Below are 14760 nucleotides of genomic sequence, written 5' to 3'. Positions count from 1 at the left end.
CCTGGATTCTAATTCTGGGTCTTCTACCAACTATTTTGGGGTCTGGAGGAGTCACAATCTAGTTTCTTCATCTATAAAATTAGGTTAGAATGCACGATGACTAGGGATCCCTCCAATCCATGTAAAATTCCATGAAAAATACATTTTTACACAAAATATCTAAATGTTTTTTTCTTCCTTTCTATAGACATTAAAATCTTATGTATTTTTGCTGGGAAAACTGATGTTATCCTAACTACTTGCTAAGAGCTTCCCTATATTAACTTTTTCCCCAGTAATTTCTTTATGGGAGGAGCACAGAACTCTGGATTCTAAATAAGGAAGCAGATAAATCCCTTTTTGATTAACAATCAAATAAGTACTTTTGATGTCAGAGTACTCTTTACCTGAGACCTCACGTATTAGCTTGGCTCTCTGTAACATGAATTTCATAGTGAAAACATGTAGTTTTAGCTATTTGTGTAGATCATATGCTAGAGGAAATCTAAGTGCTTATTGGACAAACATCCATATTAAATGATCAGAGATGAATGTAGAGACAGAAAAAAGTTCCAGGGGGTGTTTTAATAGGTAAAAATTTTAGCACTTACCATTTGTGTCAGACAACAAACTCCTAGATAACCAGAAAACTTGAGAATTTAGTGCTCTAGTTAATTGTATAATTAGTTTCTTAGCTTAGTACCAAATATACCACGTATACATAATCAGTTACTTCTTTCTATATTCTGAATGTACTAAAATGAATATAAAGCAAAAACTGAACTGTACCTTATTTTAATTTTTTGCTCTTTTTGGTTTTTAAAAAGACCAACATTTTCTTGGTCTTTAAAAAGTTTTTTAGATTTTACAAAGTGATTATGTCATAATTCACTACTGTTGATGCACAAAGATAGGAGATTAGGATTCATCTGTATTGATCATATGGCATAGTCTAGAAGGTTTGTTTTTAAATAACAAATTAAAAAAATATATAAAAGATTCTGGTTATTTGAGTCTGTAAAGTGTGTGTGTGTGTGTGTGTGTGTGTGTGTGTGTGTGTCCTCCCTGCCTGCCATTCTTAGTTCAAGTTCCTGTTGCCAAAGGCACTTTCCTCCCCTCCAATCTTAGCAAAGAGACAGCATAAGAACATGAGTAAACCCCAGGGCTCAGTCTCTCGTTGTCTTCTCTGTTTATAGTCACTCTTTTGGTCCAGAATCATGGCTTGAAATGTCCTTTATAAACTGACGTGCTGTGTCCTGAATTCTAGATGGCATATGTAATTGCCTATTTGATATCTCTTTAATAGACATCTCAAACTAAACATGTTCGACATATAACTCCTGATTTTTTCTTCCCATCCTCCAAGTCTACTCCTCTACAGTCTTCCCCCAAATTACTATCGACTTGATAGTAATTCCATTCTTTCAGTTGCTCAAAATGTTTTGAGTCATCTGATTTTTCTCTAATATTGAATTCTTTCCCAAACTCAGTCCTACATCTAAAATTGCCCCCTGCAATATTAACTTGTGCTGTCATTTAAGTTCAACAAGTCTAAAGTGAAGCTCACCATTCGCCCTACCAAAATTATCTTCTTAATGTCTCCATTTCTATGAGAATCATCACTGTATTCCCAGCACTGTGTTTTCCTCTATGCCTCATCTGGTTTCCATCCTACTGCCTCACTATTAATCTAATCAACCCTCCTTTGTTTTTCCATCGCTGGTAATTTATTACTGCAGACCTGGACTTTTAGAGGTGCTTTCAATCTCATCTTCATGCCTAGCACCTTCCTCCTTCATCGTACTGCTGCTGGGTTTCCTTCCACTGCTTCTGTGGCCACCATGCCTGGAATCCTCTCTTGTGCCCTCCACTTACTCATCAACTTTCTCTGACCACGTTAACTCATACAGATTCCTTTTCTGAACCACTATAGCACCTGTTACCTAGTAGAAGTGAGATATACGGAGAGAGCTTCGGGCCGTGAGTCCCATCTATGCCCCTAGCCACTTCTTTGGCCTCAGGCAAGCCACTCTACCAACGAGTCTCAGTTTCCTCCATTGTAAAATGAGGCAGGTTGGAATAGCTGGTCACTTCTGGCTCTAACATTTTGTGGATTTATAAATCTGCAGCTCAAATACAGACCATTTCATATATGAATTACAGATCATGTCCCCACTTACTAATCATGTCCCCATTTCAATTCTTTGCAGTTGATCTAAAATGTTACTTTAAAATGTTACTTTTTGTCCTTTGCTTTTACCACATTATATTTTCCCTTTAAACATTCTATTACATTAATCCATTTCATCTTTTTGTTATGAGTTTTAAGGCCTCCGTTATATTCACATTTCTCCTATGCAGTAGCCTATTCTCTTTTGGTTTTTATCTTGTTCTTCCACAGTCGACGTCATGCCTTTTAAGCAACAGCACTCATGTATAAAATTATTTCGTCTTCCCATTCATCAAGCCATATTTGTGTCATTACTAGAGGTTTGGGTTAACACTTGCCTACCTAAAACACCATTCTAATACTTTCTCTGAAAAGAAATATGAAAAATAGAAGCAGAATAGCAAAAACTTAAAAATCTCAAAGCATGTCAACATAAGCTTTTTATAATATTTTCTAATGTTTTCTTAAGTGTACAATATATACACCATTTTGACTTCACACCAATGTTGGTGCTCTCCAGAGGACCTAGGGTTTGCTCTGTCATACTTGTATGTGTTTCTGAACACCGCGAAGGTATTTACATGCCACCTAAAGATTCTAGGGTGGATTGATGATTTGAGTATTACTCATACAAAGTTTCTAAGAATGAATATGTCATTAGTATGCATTTACAAGGGTCTCCACTTCTAAAGAAATGGACTTGAGCCTTCATTTTCATTGTGGAACCAAAAGTCATAGTCTTGTCCAAATTTCTTCCTCTTTCCAAAAATTCTTAGAGGGATTTTTGACATGGAAGTGAAGTTAGTAGAGTTAAGGTCAGCTCATCAAGGATCACCTTAGTAAATAGTCTATACATAGTTTGGTATTTAGAGCAGAGGTCAGCACACTTTCTGTGTAAGTCCTGTAGAAAACATTTTTTTAAATTAAAATTTATTGGGGTGACAATGGATAGTAATATGACATGGGTTTCAAGTGTACAATTCTGCAATACATCATCTGTATATCACATTGTGTGTTCACCACCCAGAGTCAATTCTCCTTCCACCACCATATATTTGACCCCCTTTACCCTTTTCTACTATCCCTTCTCGCCCCTTACCCTCTGGTAACCACTGATCTATTGTCTATGTCTATGAGTTTTTGTTTGTTTGTTTGTTTGTCTTGTTCATTTGTTGCTTTCAGTTTTATATCCCACATATATGTGAAGTCATATGGTTCTCAACTTTTTCTATCTGACTTATTTTGCTTAGCGTAATACTCTCAAGATCCATCTATGCTGTTGCAAATGGCAGTATTTCATCTTTTCTCATGGCAGAGTATTCCATTGTGAATATATACTACATCTTCTTTATCCAATCATCTATCGAAGGACACTGGTAGTTTCCATGTTTTGGCCCCCATAAATAGAGCTACAATGAACGTCAGGGCACATGTATCTTTACAGATAAATAAAAAATATTTTAGGCTTTGCAGCTGTCTTAGTTTGCTTGAGCTGCCATAATAAAATACCACAGACTGGTGGCTTAAACAATAGATATTTATTTTCTCACAGTTCTGGAGGCTAGAAGACCAAGACCAAGGTTCCTGACAATTTGGTTTCTGGTGAGGGCTCTCTTCCTGGCTTACAAACAGCTGCCTTCTTACTATGTCCTCACTTGGCCTTTCCTCGGTGGGTGGAGAGACACACACACACACACACACACACACACACACACACACTCTCTCTCTCTCTTCTTATGAACCTACCAGTTCTATTAGATTAGAGCCCCTACCTTAGGACCTCATTTAAGGTTAATTACCTTGTAAAGACTTTATCTCCAAATACAATCACTGCGGGTTATAGTTTCAACATATTAATGGGGTAGGAAGACACAATTCAGACCACAGCAGTCCATATGGTCTCTATTATTACTACTACTCACAACTCTAGTCTTATAATAGGAAAGCAGCCATTAGCAAATAGGTATTATTTACATAATTATTTGTGGACACTGAAATTTGAATTTCATATAATTTCCAAGTGTTGTGAAATTTTATTGTCTTGCTTTTTTTTAACCATTTAAATATGTAAAAAAAAACTCCACCATTCTTAACTTGTATATAAAAGCAGGTTGCAGGGGGAGATTTGTCCCATGGACCATAGTTTGGCAACCTTAGATTTAGAATATAAGAATGATGAATGTTCAACTCTCTCTGAGTGATTCTCTTTACTGGAGGGTGCTTGATGTTTTTTGGATAAGAAACTAATACTGTGCCATTTCTCCGTCCCTTATATGTTATAGGTACTGAAATTTGATGCCTATTTCCAAGAAGATGTTCCTATGTCAACTGAGGAACATTATAGGATCCGTCAAGTGAACATTTACTACTACTTAGAAGATGACAGCATGTCTGTCATAGAGCCCGTTGTGGAAAACTCTGGGATTCTTCAAGGCAAGTTAATCAAACGCCAGCGGCTAGCCAAGAATGACCAGGGAGACCACTACCATTGGAAAGATCTAAATCGAGGAATAAACATTACAATTTATGGCAAAACTTTCCGCATTGTCGAATGCGACAGATTCACACAGGTATAGTACATATATTTGGAAGTTGTAGTGTCTGAGGCATCATTCCAATTTACAGAAGGATACATTTCATTTATTAGGGTAAGAGGAGGACACTGATCATCTGTCCTGGATGGATTATTATATAGGTCAATTTGGTATTTGTGTATGTGCTGATAGATGCCAACACTATGGAGTGATGTCATTTTTTCACAATGATAGTGACACATACCCATTCAAATAAAATTAAACTCTCATCATAGCTGAACCATTTGATAAGAAACCAGTTCACACACCAGTTCAAAAAGAGAGTAGGGGAGGTAGCACCCTTGATGGAATGGAAATACAAAAGAGGCATTGGACAATTTATCTGAAGTTTGAATTTACAGAAACAGTACCCACTCCCTCCATTCGCAGATATGAGCCTAACATTTTTGTGCAATTTATATTTTTTCTGTAAATCATACTTGCTATATTCTGGGGAAACTTACTATCTAAAGAATTCCTGAAACAAAACCATTTTTAAAGGGAAATGTTTTTCATATTGACAAAAATCCTCTACTTCTTCTGTTTCATAAGTATGGATTTTTGACAACTTTTCCTATAGCTGAGAGACAGAGAGAGAGAGAGACCGAACTTTCTTTAGCACAAAATGTAGTTAATAGGTGATCAATTCCAAATTTGTCTTAATTTAAAAATTTTTCTAGAAACAAAGATAGTTTCTGAATTATTTTGTGCCTTTATTCTCATGTGACCTAATGCTCATGCACTGAGCGCCTATGAATCCATTAATTTGTTTTCTCAATTCAGTAATTTATTTAGCAAATACTTATTGTGCCTGCGATGTGCCAGGCACTGTTCTAGGTGCCAAGTATAAAGAATTGTCGTCATGGAGGATATTACATTCTGGTTGGCGGAGACAAACAAAGAGCAAACAACTGTATAACATGTCAGATGCTGATGAGAGCTATAGAAGGAACTAAAGCAGAGCAAAGGTGATAGGCATTAGAGGGGGTTTGTGCATATAAAGGCTGGTCAGGGAAGGCCTCACAGAGAAGACGACACATGAACGGAGACATCAAGGAACTAGGAAGCGCTCCCAGACCTAAAGGAGTCCTACAGGCAGTGTCCATAGGTTGTTCAGTGACCAAGGGCACCTGCCTCCCTGATGTTTTGGTGCTAGGTGAAGATGCTGGGACTCTGAATGCGTGAGCCTGAATGTACCCGACTGGCTGCACATGTTCACAGAGCACCACTGCAGAGCACATGTGGAGTCACACTCTGCTGGGATCCACCAACCTGGGTCTGTTTTCCAGTCTGGGAAAACTTTCCTCTTTCTCTCTGCTTGCCCTCAAAGACATTCCCTTCGCTCCCCTCCTTCTTGGACACTTTAGAATAATCTTTTCAAAGAGTTTAAGCTTTATCTAAGAGACAGGAAGAACAGTCAACCTCAGGAAACTTCTACATTCCTGCCCAAATCCCTAAGGTAAGGTTAACAAAGGGCCTGGTTATCTGCTGAAAGCAACAGAAAAGAGTAAACCACCCATTAAATACCTCAATTAATAATCCTGCTACAAATAACACACCATCTCAAGGGAGAGGAGAACTTTATTTATAGTCATTATCTCTATCTCAGTAGTTTTAATGGACATTGAGATCATAATATTTTAATATTGAAATGATATCGGAGACTGCCTCGTACAACTTTACATACTAAGATTACAAGCTAGTTAGCAGGAATACTAGAAGCCAAATATTTTGGCCCTGAGTTCTGTATATTTTCTATTGAATTCTCCAAAAGCAAACCACACAATTCCCAAAAGCAGCCCAGATTTCAGGTTAATTTTCAGTTCCAGAGTGTAAACAGATGCCATGAAATTGTTCTTTTCTGATTATCAAAAAAAGGTACAGTTCATTGTGGTGTTTTTAAGAAGAAATGTCAAGTTGTGTTGAAAGATATAGTGATTCTTAAAATAATGTTTATTCATAATTAGCAAAATAAAATTTATGATCATGTCAAGTTCAGATGCTTTCCTTAACTTTTTCTGGGGATATTTGAATTGTTGATTTGTCTTTCCTGCTTTGCTGAAATATTTTTCTGGTCTAAAATAACCTGTGGTGATGCTTTCTTTTCTTTTCTTTTTTTCTTTTTTGTGGGGGAGACTTAATCATATACTTGTTTTAAGTGAGTTGGAAAGTTAGGAATTTGATTTCAGCTTAATTTTGCCATAGTGCAGCTTGCCCCTAAACCTGATGGGAATTACATATTGTTTGAAACGTGGTTAGGTTTCAGACATGTGTATGTAAGCAATCCTAGGATGTACTCTGTGCTTGGGCACCTAACTAAATGTCATTGACCTGACCTCATAATTAGAGCTTATCATATTGCCTATCACTTTTATAATATAGAACACTTAAGATAATTATCAGTTATTATCTGCATTATAGAGTTGGGTCAATAAGACATGCTCAAGCGGCAAACGAATGCTTAACCTAGTCAGTGGCGTAGAAATTATTACACTTATTTTTACTCCCTCAGTTAATACTTACTTTACAAAGCTTCAAGAAAGATGATCATTATTAATTTTGAACTATTTAGGTATTTTTGGAAAGTCAAGGAATTGAATTGAATCCACCTGAGAAGATGGTACTGGACCCTTACACTGAACTCCGGAAACAGCCTCTCCGTAAGTATGTCACCCCATCGGACTTTGATCAACTCAAGCAGTTTCTCACCTTTGACAAACAAGTAAGTGACTTGGGCGCCTTGGTAGGTTTACTGGTTTCCAAATGTGGCAATGTTTATTAGCAAGGTATTTTGGTAGATGTGTGTTTTGAAACACTGCATCTATAATGTAACCATTTGGATAGTGCTGTTTTTTAGTTTCATCTACAGTTCAATGTATAGGAATGCCTAAATTTTGTATTAGAGATCCAAAGAAAGTTGTGAAATTAAGTCTTGTGAGTGCCACCAAACTTTGTATATCTTAAAGCAAACTCCTGAGCTACACCTGCTTCCCACTTTACATTTCCAACTGACTGCTTCTTTCCCAAATATGAGTTAATCTCATAGAATCCTTTGGGAAACCTTAAATGACTTATTGGGAAATTTCAAAGTTATTGCATATATGTAGGTTTCTAATGTTAAAGAAATAATTTCACAGAAATCCCATTGCAGATGCTTCCTTGTTCAATTTTATGTTAATGTGTGAGTACAGAATGTTCTGGGTATTTTCCAACTCTGTTCTAGCCTTCCTATCCTGGAAGGAGATTTCAGTCTTCTCTTTTGTTTACTAAAGGGAAAAAGAAAACAGAGAGATCACCTTCAGTGCTTCTTTGCTGTTTTTTTTCTCTGAGACATGTAATTCCTTTTAGTTCAGAAAATTTTACCTAGCATTATCATACTCTTTTAAGGACATTCTTTATGTCAATCATATTTCTGTTATTATTTTGTATTTAAAGATTGTGTTGTTGTACTATTACTAGAAGATGTGTGTTGATGGAACTAAAAAAAGACTGATTAATAAATGAAAATTCTTCCTATACTAATTATACACATATATAAGCTATCCAATATAGAATACTTTTATTAATTCATATAAACCACTGTATAAAGGATCTATTGCTCTTTTAATTCATCTTTTCTTTCACTGACTAATATTTTGGATCAAAGTGAATTCTTCTTTCTCAGCACAAACTTATAAGCCTATTATTTAATATTTTCCAGCTGTTGACATCTGGTGTATAATTTCAGATGTTTTGTATCTTTGGTGATTTTTTTATCAACTGAGATTGCTTTATAGTCTTTCTAGCTAATCTTTTCATTATTATCCAATATATAAATGCCAAAGTGGCTAAGTTGAACACTCCACTTGTAAAACTCTTATTGAAGTCACTACATTGGGTTTCTCAAAGGTTCTTCGATTCTATGCAATCTGGGATGATACAGACAGCATGTTTGGTGAATGTCGGAAATACATCATTCATTACTATCTTATGGATGATACAGTAGACATTCGAGAGGTCCATGAACGGAATGATGGGCGAGATCCCTTCCCACTCATGATGAACCGTCAACGCATGCCCAAGGTTTTGGTGGAGAATGCAAGTATGTTTGATTTGGTTTATCTTTTGATAATTGGGACCTTTTTTAGATCTCAAGAGACTTATTTAATCAGTGTTGTTATTCCCCATTACACTTCGCAGGCTTTTGCTATGTTCTCATAGTTACTCAAAAAATGGCTTTCCCATACCTTCCCTCCTTTCATTGCCCTTCGTCCAGGCTTTCCTCTGAAATGGTCTGTTGGAGATGACTGATACCCACGTCAAGGAAACAAAACCAAAACAGCAGTGGGAAATTCATTAAAGTGTGGAACAGCAAGGCTTCTGAACCACAGCAACTTAATATCAGATTTTTAGTGCCTTTCTAAAACAAGCTTGTTTTCATTCAAAGATACAATTTACCATTTCTGTACGTGCTTTCTTGACTTTGCTTCTCATCTCAGTTACTTCCTAAACAGGAAGTCTCTATGTGGGATAAATTAAGATTGGAAAAGGCATGTCTGTGACTCATAGAGGTGGAGCTCCATTGTGTCAACACTGGTTTTTTTCTTTGCTGGTGTAAAATAACCTAGTGAATTAGAGAGTGAGAATGCAACAAAGTGCAGCTGATACCTGCCATCCATCAATATTTCTCGGATGAGTAGGCTTGCTTTAGTCATTGATTTCATAGTTTAAGAATTTTCTCTTACAAAAATGTCATGTTGGTTGCATGTAATGACATCTCTCATGCTTGGATGGCTGACAGAACTCTGAAAAAAAATTTTTTTAACTTTTTTATCTTTATTCTATTTTTTTTGGAGCTAAGAGATAAGAAATTCCAGGTATTGAGCAAGAGGTTTGTCTTAGAGGTTATAAACAAGTTGAGATGAGAGGTTATAAACAAAGTGGCAGTGTGAAGGCTAAATTCAACCTACCCACATGTATTTTTTGGCCTGTACAGTGTTTTTAAAAATGTAGTGTTATTTGGGGGCAAGGAGTTGGAGATTTCCATCATTGGGAGAGTGGATAAACAAAGTATGGTGAAGGTATATCTTGATAAATATATAGTACTTAGAAGCAATAAACAAAATATACAAGAAAGAATATGGATTCATCTTAAAAACATAGTTACATGTAGAAAAAAAAGAAAATGAGATGTATAATGCAGTAACATTTACATAAAGTAAAATATGCACCAAATAGCATATACAATACACACATAATCAAAAAGCTGCACTTAAGAATAATTGTATGTGAAGTAGAAGAGAATGAGATGGGGGAAAAGAATAAAAGGGATTAAAAATTGTCATCATTTTTAAGTTAAAAGTTAACATTTAAAATCTCCTTTTTTTTGAAAAATGAGAATAATTGCTATGTATTTTCAGATAGCAACAACTGGATCTCTGCCCTAGTTTAACACAGTCGGTAGCTACCTACTATATTCTTATTCTTAGCCTCCTGCATTTTCTTAGAGTTCTGTGACATTCGGACTAATGTACTGACTTTGGCCTTTCATATCGCTCAAATAAGCCTGAAATTTCTGCTCTCTGCAGCTATCATACATTAGATTTACAGTAGATTAAGAGAAAAAATGGGAATGTATTCAAGGTAGCATGGAAAAGGTGTCAATAAAACTGAATTCCTTGAGATCTCAGATTCCATGTTTGTCTCTGCCTTATCAATGTGGCCTACGTTAAAATTTTCAATATGTAATCATCCTCTTCTATAACACCCCAAATTTTAACAGAAGTTTTATCAGTCATATGGAGAGGCATATGTAGGGTCCTTTTAAGAGGTAGGAAACATACGCGTATCTTTTTGTGGAAGTTATTGTTAGTCATGCAGTAGCAGGACAGAAAAGGCTAAACTCCCATCAGGCAAATAATTCCTTTAACTAAACTGTGGTATTAAAAAGGTGGCATTTAACTGACTCTCAGATGCATTTATCCAATGGATGATTTTTACTAAATTCAATTAAACAAGAGTTAAATACTCTATGGGAACTATTTCATGTTCTAAGTGCTGTGGAGGATAAAGTAGAAAATGTTAACTTTCAGACCTGGAATCCCTGTCCTTAAGTCATATCTAGTGACCAGGGAAACAAATTATATAAATACACAAACCTGTTAAACAATAATGCAAGTGTACCAGATTATTCGATTATTTAACCAGTTGTCAGGTAGACAGAGCTCAGAGGAAGAGATGTGAGCTAGAATGACTAACGAAGTCTCTGGGAGAGCTGGGATTGGACCCAGATTTAGCATGGCAGAGAACAAAGGGAAAGAGCACTTTAGAGAGAAGAATAAGAGCAAGGGTTGGGAATTACAAACAAGTATGCTGTGTTTGGGGATGTCCAAGACAGTGGCTAGTCAGAGAGCTTGTGTTGGACAGTAATAGGAAATTATGGGAGTATCTTTCAAAAGTTGTCTCTGCCAAGGCCTTCTTTTAAGTATTTAAAATAAATAAATAATTATATTTTTATGATGGATGGAGTTAAAATATTTAAAACTTCTAATTCTAAAAATTCTACAAGTTCTTTCTTTGTTGAAAGTAATTGTGATGAGTAATGTCAGAAGAAGAGTATTTGGCCTTCTACCACTCAGCTGTTGAACCCTAAGGCACTAGGTTCTGAAAGTCTGTTAATTATCCTTTAGGCTGCCTTCCATTTCTTGATCTTGCCTTGTCCTGAAATACATACGTCAAACAATATCAAAATTGTGCACTCTAAATATGGGCAGCTTATTTTAGTCAATTGCACCTCAGAGTTGTAAAAACATAAATCCTTACCTAGATATGTCATAGTCAACTGAACACTGAATTAAAAAAGATCACAAAAGCAATTAAAGCACACAGAGTGGGAGTTAGAATGACAGCTGACATATCAGTAACAACAATAGTTACCAGAAGACAGTTTAATATCTTCAAGGAAAATTCTTGAGTGAACTACTTCTGGTAGAAGGAAATGATTCCAGAAATAAGATCTGCATTATAAGAAGTGATGAATAAAGAAAATGGCAAAGTGTGGATAAATCTAAATTAACATTGACTTACAAACTAAAGTAACAATGTTGAATTTGTGGGGGTTAAAAAATATCAAGGTAGAATTAAAATATAATAATGTCAGAGGAGGGGTGATAGGATTAAAAAAACAAAATTTTTAAATTAAATTTATTGGGGTAACATCGGTTAATAACATCACATAAGTTTTAGGCATACGATTCTATGATACATATTCTGTATATTGCATTGGATGCTCACCACTCAAAGTCTAGTCTCCTGTCACCACATATTTGACCACCTTTACCCTCTTCATTCCCCCCCCTACCCATTTTCCCCTCTGGTAACTACCACACTATTGTCTGTGTCTATGAGTTTGTTTGTTTGTTAAACACAATACATTTTGGAAAAGCAATTTTAAAAAAAATTTTTATTGGGGAATATTGGGGAACGGTGTGTTTTTCCAGGACCCATTAGCTCCAAGTCAAGTCGTCGTCCTTCAATCTAGTTGTGGAGGGCACAGCTCAGCTTCAAGTCCAGTCACTGTTTTCAATTTTAGTTGCAGGGGGCGCAGCCCACCATCCCATGCGGGAATTGAACTGGCAACCTTCTTGTTAAGAGCTCGCGCTCTAACTAACTGAACCATTTGGCTGCCCCACAGGCAGCTCAGCAATAGCTCGTTGTCTTCAATCTATTTGTGGAGCTCACTGGCCCATGTGGGAATCAAACCGGCAATCCTGTTGTTCAAAGCTCGCACTCTAACCAACTGAGCCATCCAGCCGCCCTGGAAAAATTATTTTTTAAGAACATACTTAAGATATAGAGACATAGGAAGGTTAAAAATTGCACGAGCAAACAGCAAAATAAACTGATAAGGCTATATTATTATAATACAAATAGACATTAGGGCAAAAACCATTGCTAGAGATAAAGAGGAAGGATCATTACATATCTCAAGAATTGTATTTACTGGGAAAATGTAGTAGTTCTAAACTTGTTTGTAGTTAATAACATGGTTTTGAAACATACATATAAAGCAAAAATTTTTAGCACTATTATGCAGAGAATGAACAAATCCATCAAAATGATGAGAGGCATTAAAACATTTCTTTTAATACTGTTAGATCAAAAAAGCAAGTCAATAAGTATATATATACATATACATACATATGTGTTCGTATATATGAACAATATAATTATCAATATTGATTTAATGAATACATCAACACCTGGAGAATGCCCTTTTTGTTTTTCAAGCACAAATAGAACACATCAAAACTGATCAGTCTTAACAAATTTTTAAAGACTGGGCTTCTTATGCCATATTTTCTGATTTCAAAACAGTTAAATTAGAATTCAGTTTTAGAAATATAACAAAAGAACTCATGTATTTGGAAATTGAAAATCACATTTCTAAATATTCCATGAGTAAAAAAAAAAAAATACTATCAGAAAATACTTAGAATTGAATGATAGCAAAAATTCCCTCAGAACTTTTAGATACATCTAACGTGAAGTGTACTTGGAGGAAGAAGTATAGCCTTAAATGCTTATTTAAGAAAAAAGACAAAAACTAAGCTAGGCATTCTTCTTTAAAAAATTAGAAAAGGAATGACAGAAAAAAATCTAAAGAAATTAAAAGAGAGGAAATAATAAAGAGCCTGAAAATAATGGAATTAAAAACAAAAGTAACAGATTTGTCAAGTCAAAAGTTGTTTCTTTGAAAGGACTAATAAAATGACAAACCAATGGCAAAATTTATCAAAGGAGAAAAAAAAGAAGGCACACATACGTAATATCAAAAATAAAAGAGGAAGCATACTTTAAAATGCAGCATGGATTAAACAAAAAATAATAGAATAATACCAACATCCTTATGTCAGTACATTTGAAAACTTAGGTGAAATGAGCAAATTTTTACAAAAATTTAACTTGTTCAAGAAGAAATAAAAATCAAATGTCTTTAACATTAAACAAATAGAATCTGTTAAAAATTTTCCCACAAAGGAAACATCAGGTCCAGATAATTTCACAGATTTGCCAAATATTTAAAGAACATATGATTCCAAGCTTAACACAAATTCTTTCATAGAAAAGAAAAAGAGCTTAATACATTCATTAAAAAAGACTAATAAAACCAAAGACACTATGAGAAAAAAGAACTAGTCTCACTCATTAACATATATGCAAAAAACCTAAACAAAATAGCAGTAAGTGAAATCCAGCAGTATATGAAAAAGGTAATTATTTGTTGAGCAAAGACAAATGGCTGGACACACACACACACAAACACTCATGCATAAACACACACACACACACACACACACACAAACACACACACACACACACACCCCAGATCTCCTAAAACATTGTTTACTTAGGGAAACTCATGGAGTCACGAGCTGTGTTCCCGATTGGCTATCATTTCCTGGGGTCACTCAAAGTGCCTAGTAGAGTTAGGCACTAGACACTGGGAGAAGGAGGGGCCTTTTTAACAAATTTTATTTTTTTAATTTATTTTCAATTACAGTTGACAATATTATTTTATATTAGTTTCAGGTGTACAGCATAGTGTTTAGACATTTACATAATTTACGAAGTAATCTCTCCCATTATTCTGGTACTCACCTGGCACCATACATAGTTATTACAGTATTGACTATATTCCCTATGCTATACTTTATATCCCCTTGACTATTTCATAACTACCAATTTGTACTTCTTAATCCCTTCACCTTTTTCACCCAGCCCCCCAACTGCCATCCCATCCAGCAATCATCAGTTTGTTCTCTGTATCTATGAGTCTGTTTCTGATTTGTTTGTTCATTTATTTTGTTCTGTAGATTCCACATATAAGTGAAATCATATAGTATTTATCTTTCTCTGTTTGACTTATTTCACTTAGCATAGTACCTTCTGTGTCCATCCATGTGGTCGCAAACGATAAGATTTCATTATTTTTTATGGCCAAGTAATATTCCATTGTATAGATACACCTGCTTATCTTTATCCAGACATCTATTGATG

General features: G+C 35.3%; 1 protein-coding gene across 6 annotated transcripts in view; it reads left to right on the top strand.

Moving 5' to 3' along the window:
* Positions 1-14760, top strand: part of EFHC1 (EF-hand domain containing 1) — a 59693-nt gene that overhangs the window by 15064 nt on the left and 29869 nt on the right. For all 6 annotated transcript variants that reach the window (XM_081037799.1, XM_081037798.1, XM_081037800.1 and 3 more), the window contains 3 exons: positions 4432-4719; positions 7295-7444; positions 8611-8803. In XM_081037799.1, coding sequence (XP_080893925.1) covers positions 4432-4719; positions 7295-7444; positions 8611-8803 — 631 coding nt within the window. The remainder of the gene's footprint in view (positions 1-4431; positions 4720-7294; positions 7445-8610; positions 8804-14760) is intronic.

The sequence above is a fragment of the Rhinolophus hipposideros genome (assembly GCF_964194185.1).
Source record: "Rhinolophus hipposideros genome assembly, chromosome: 3".
NCBI lineage: Eukaryota > Metazoa > Chordata > Mammalia > Chiroptera > Rhinolophidae > Rhinolophus > Rhinolophus hipposideros.
This window is presented reverse-complemented; position numbering and strand designations above follow the sequence as displayed.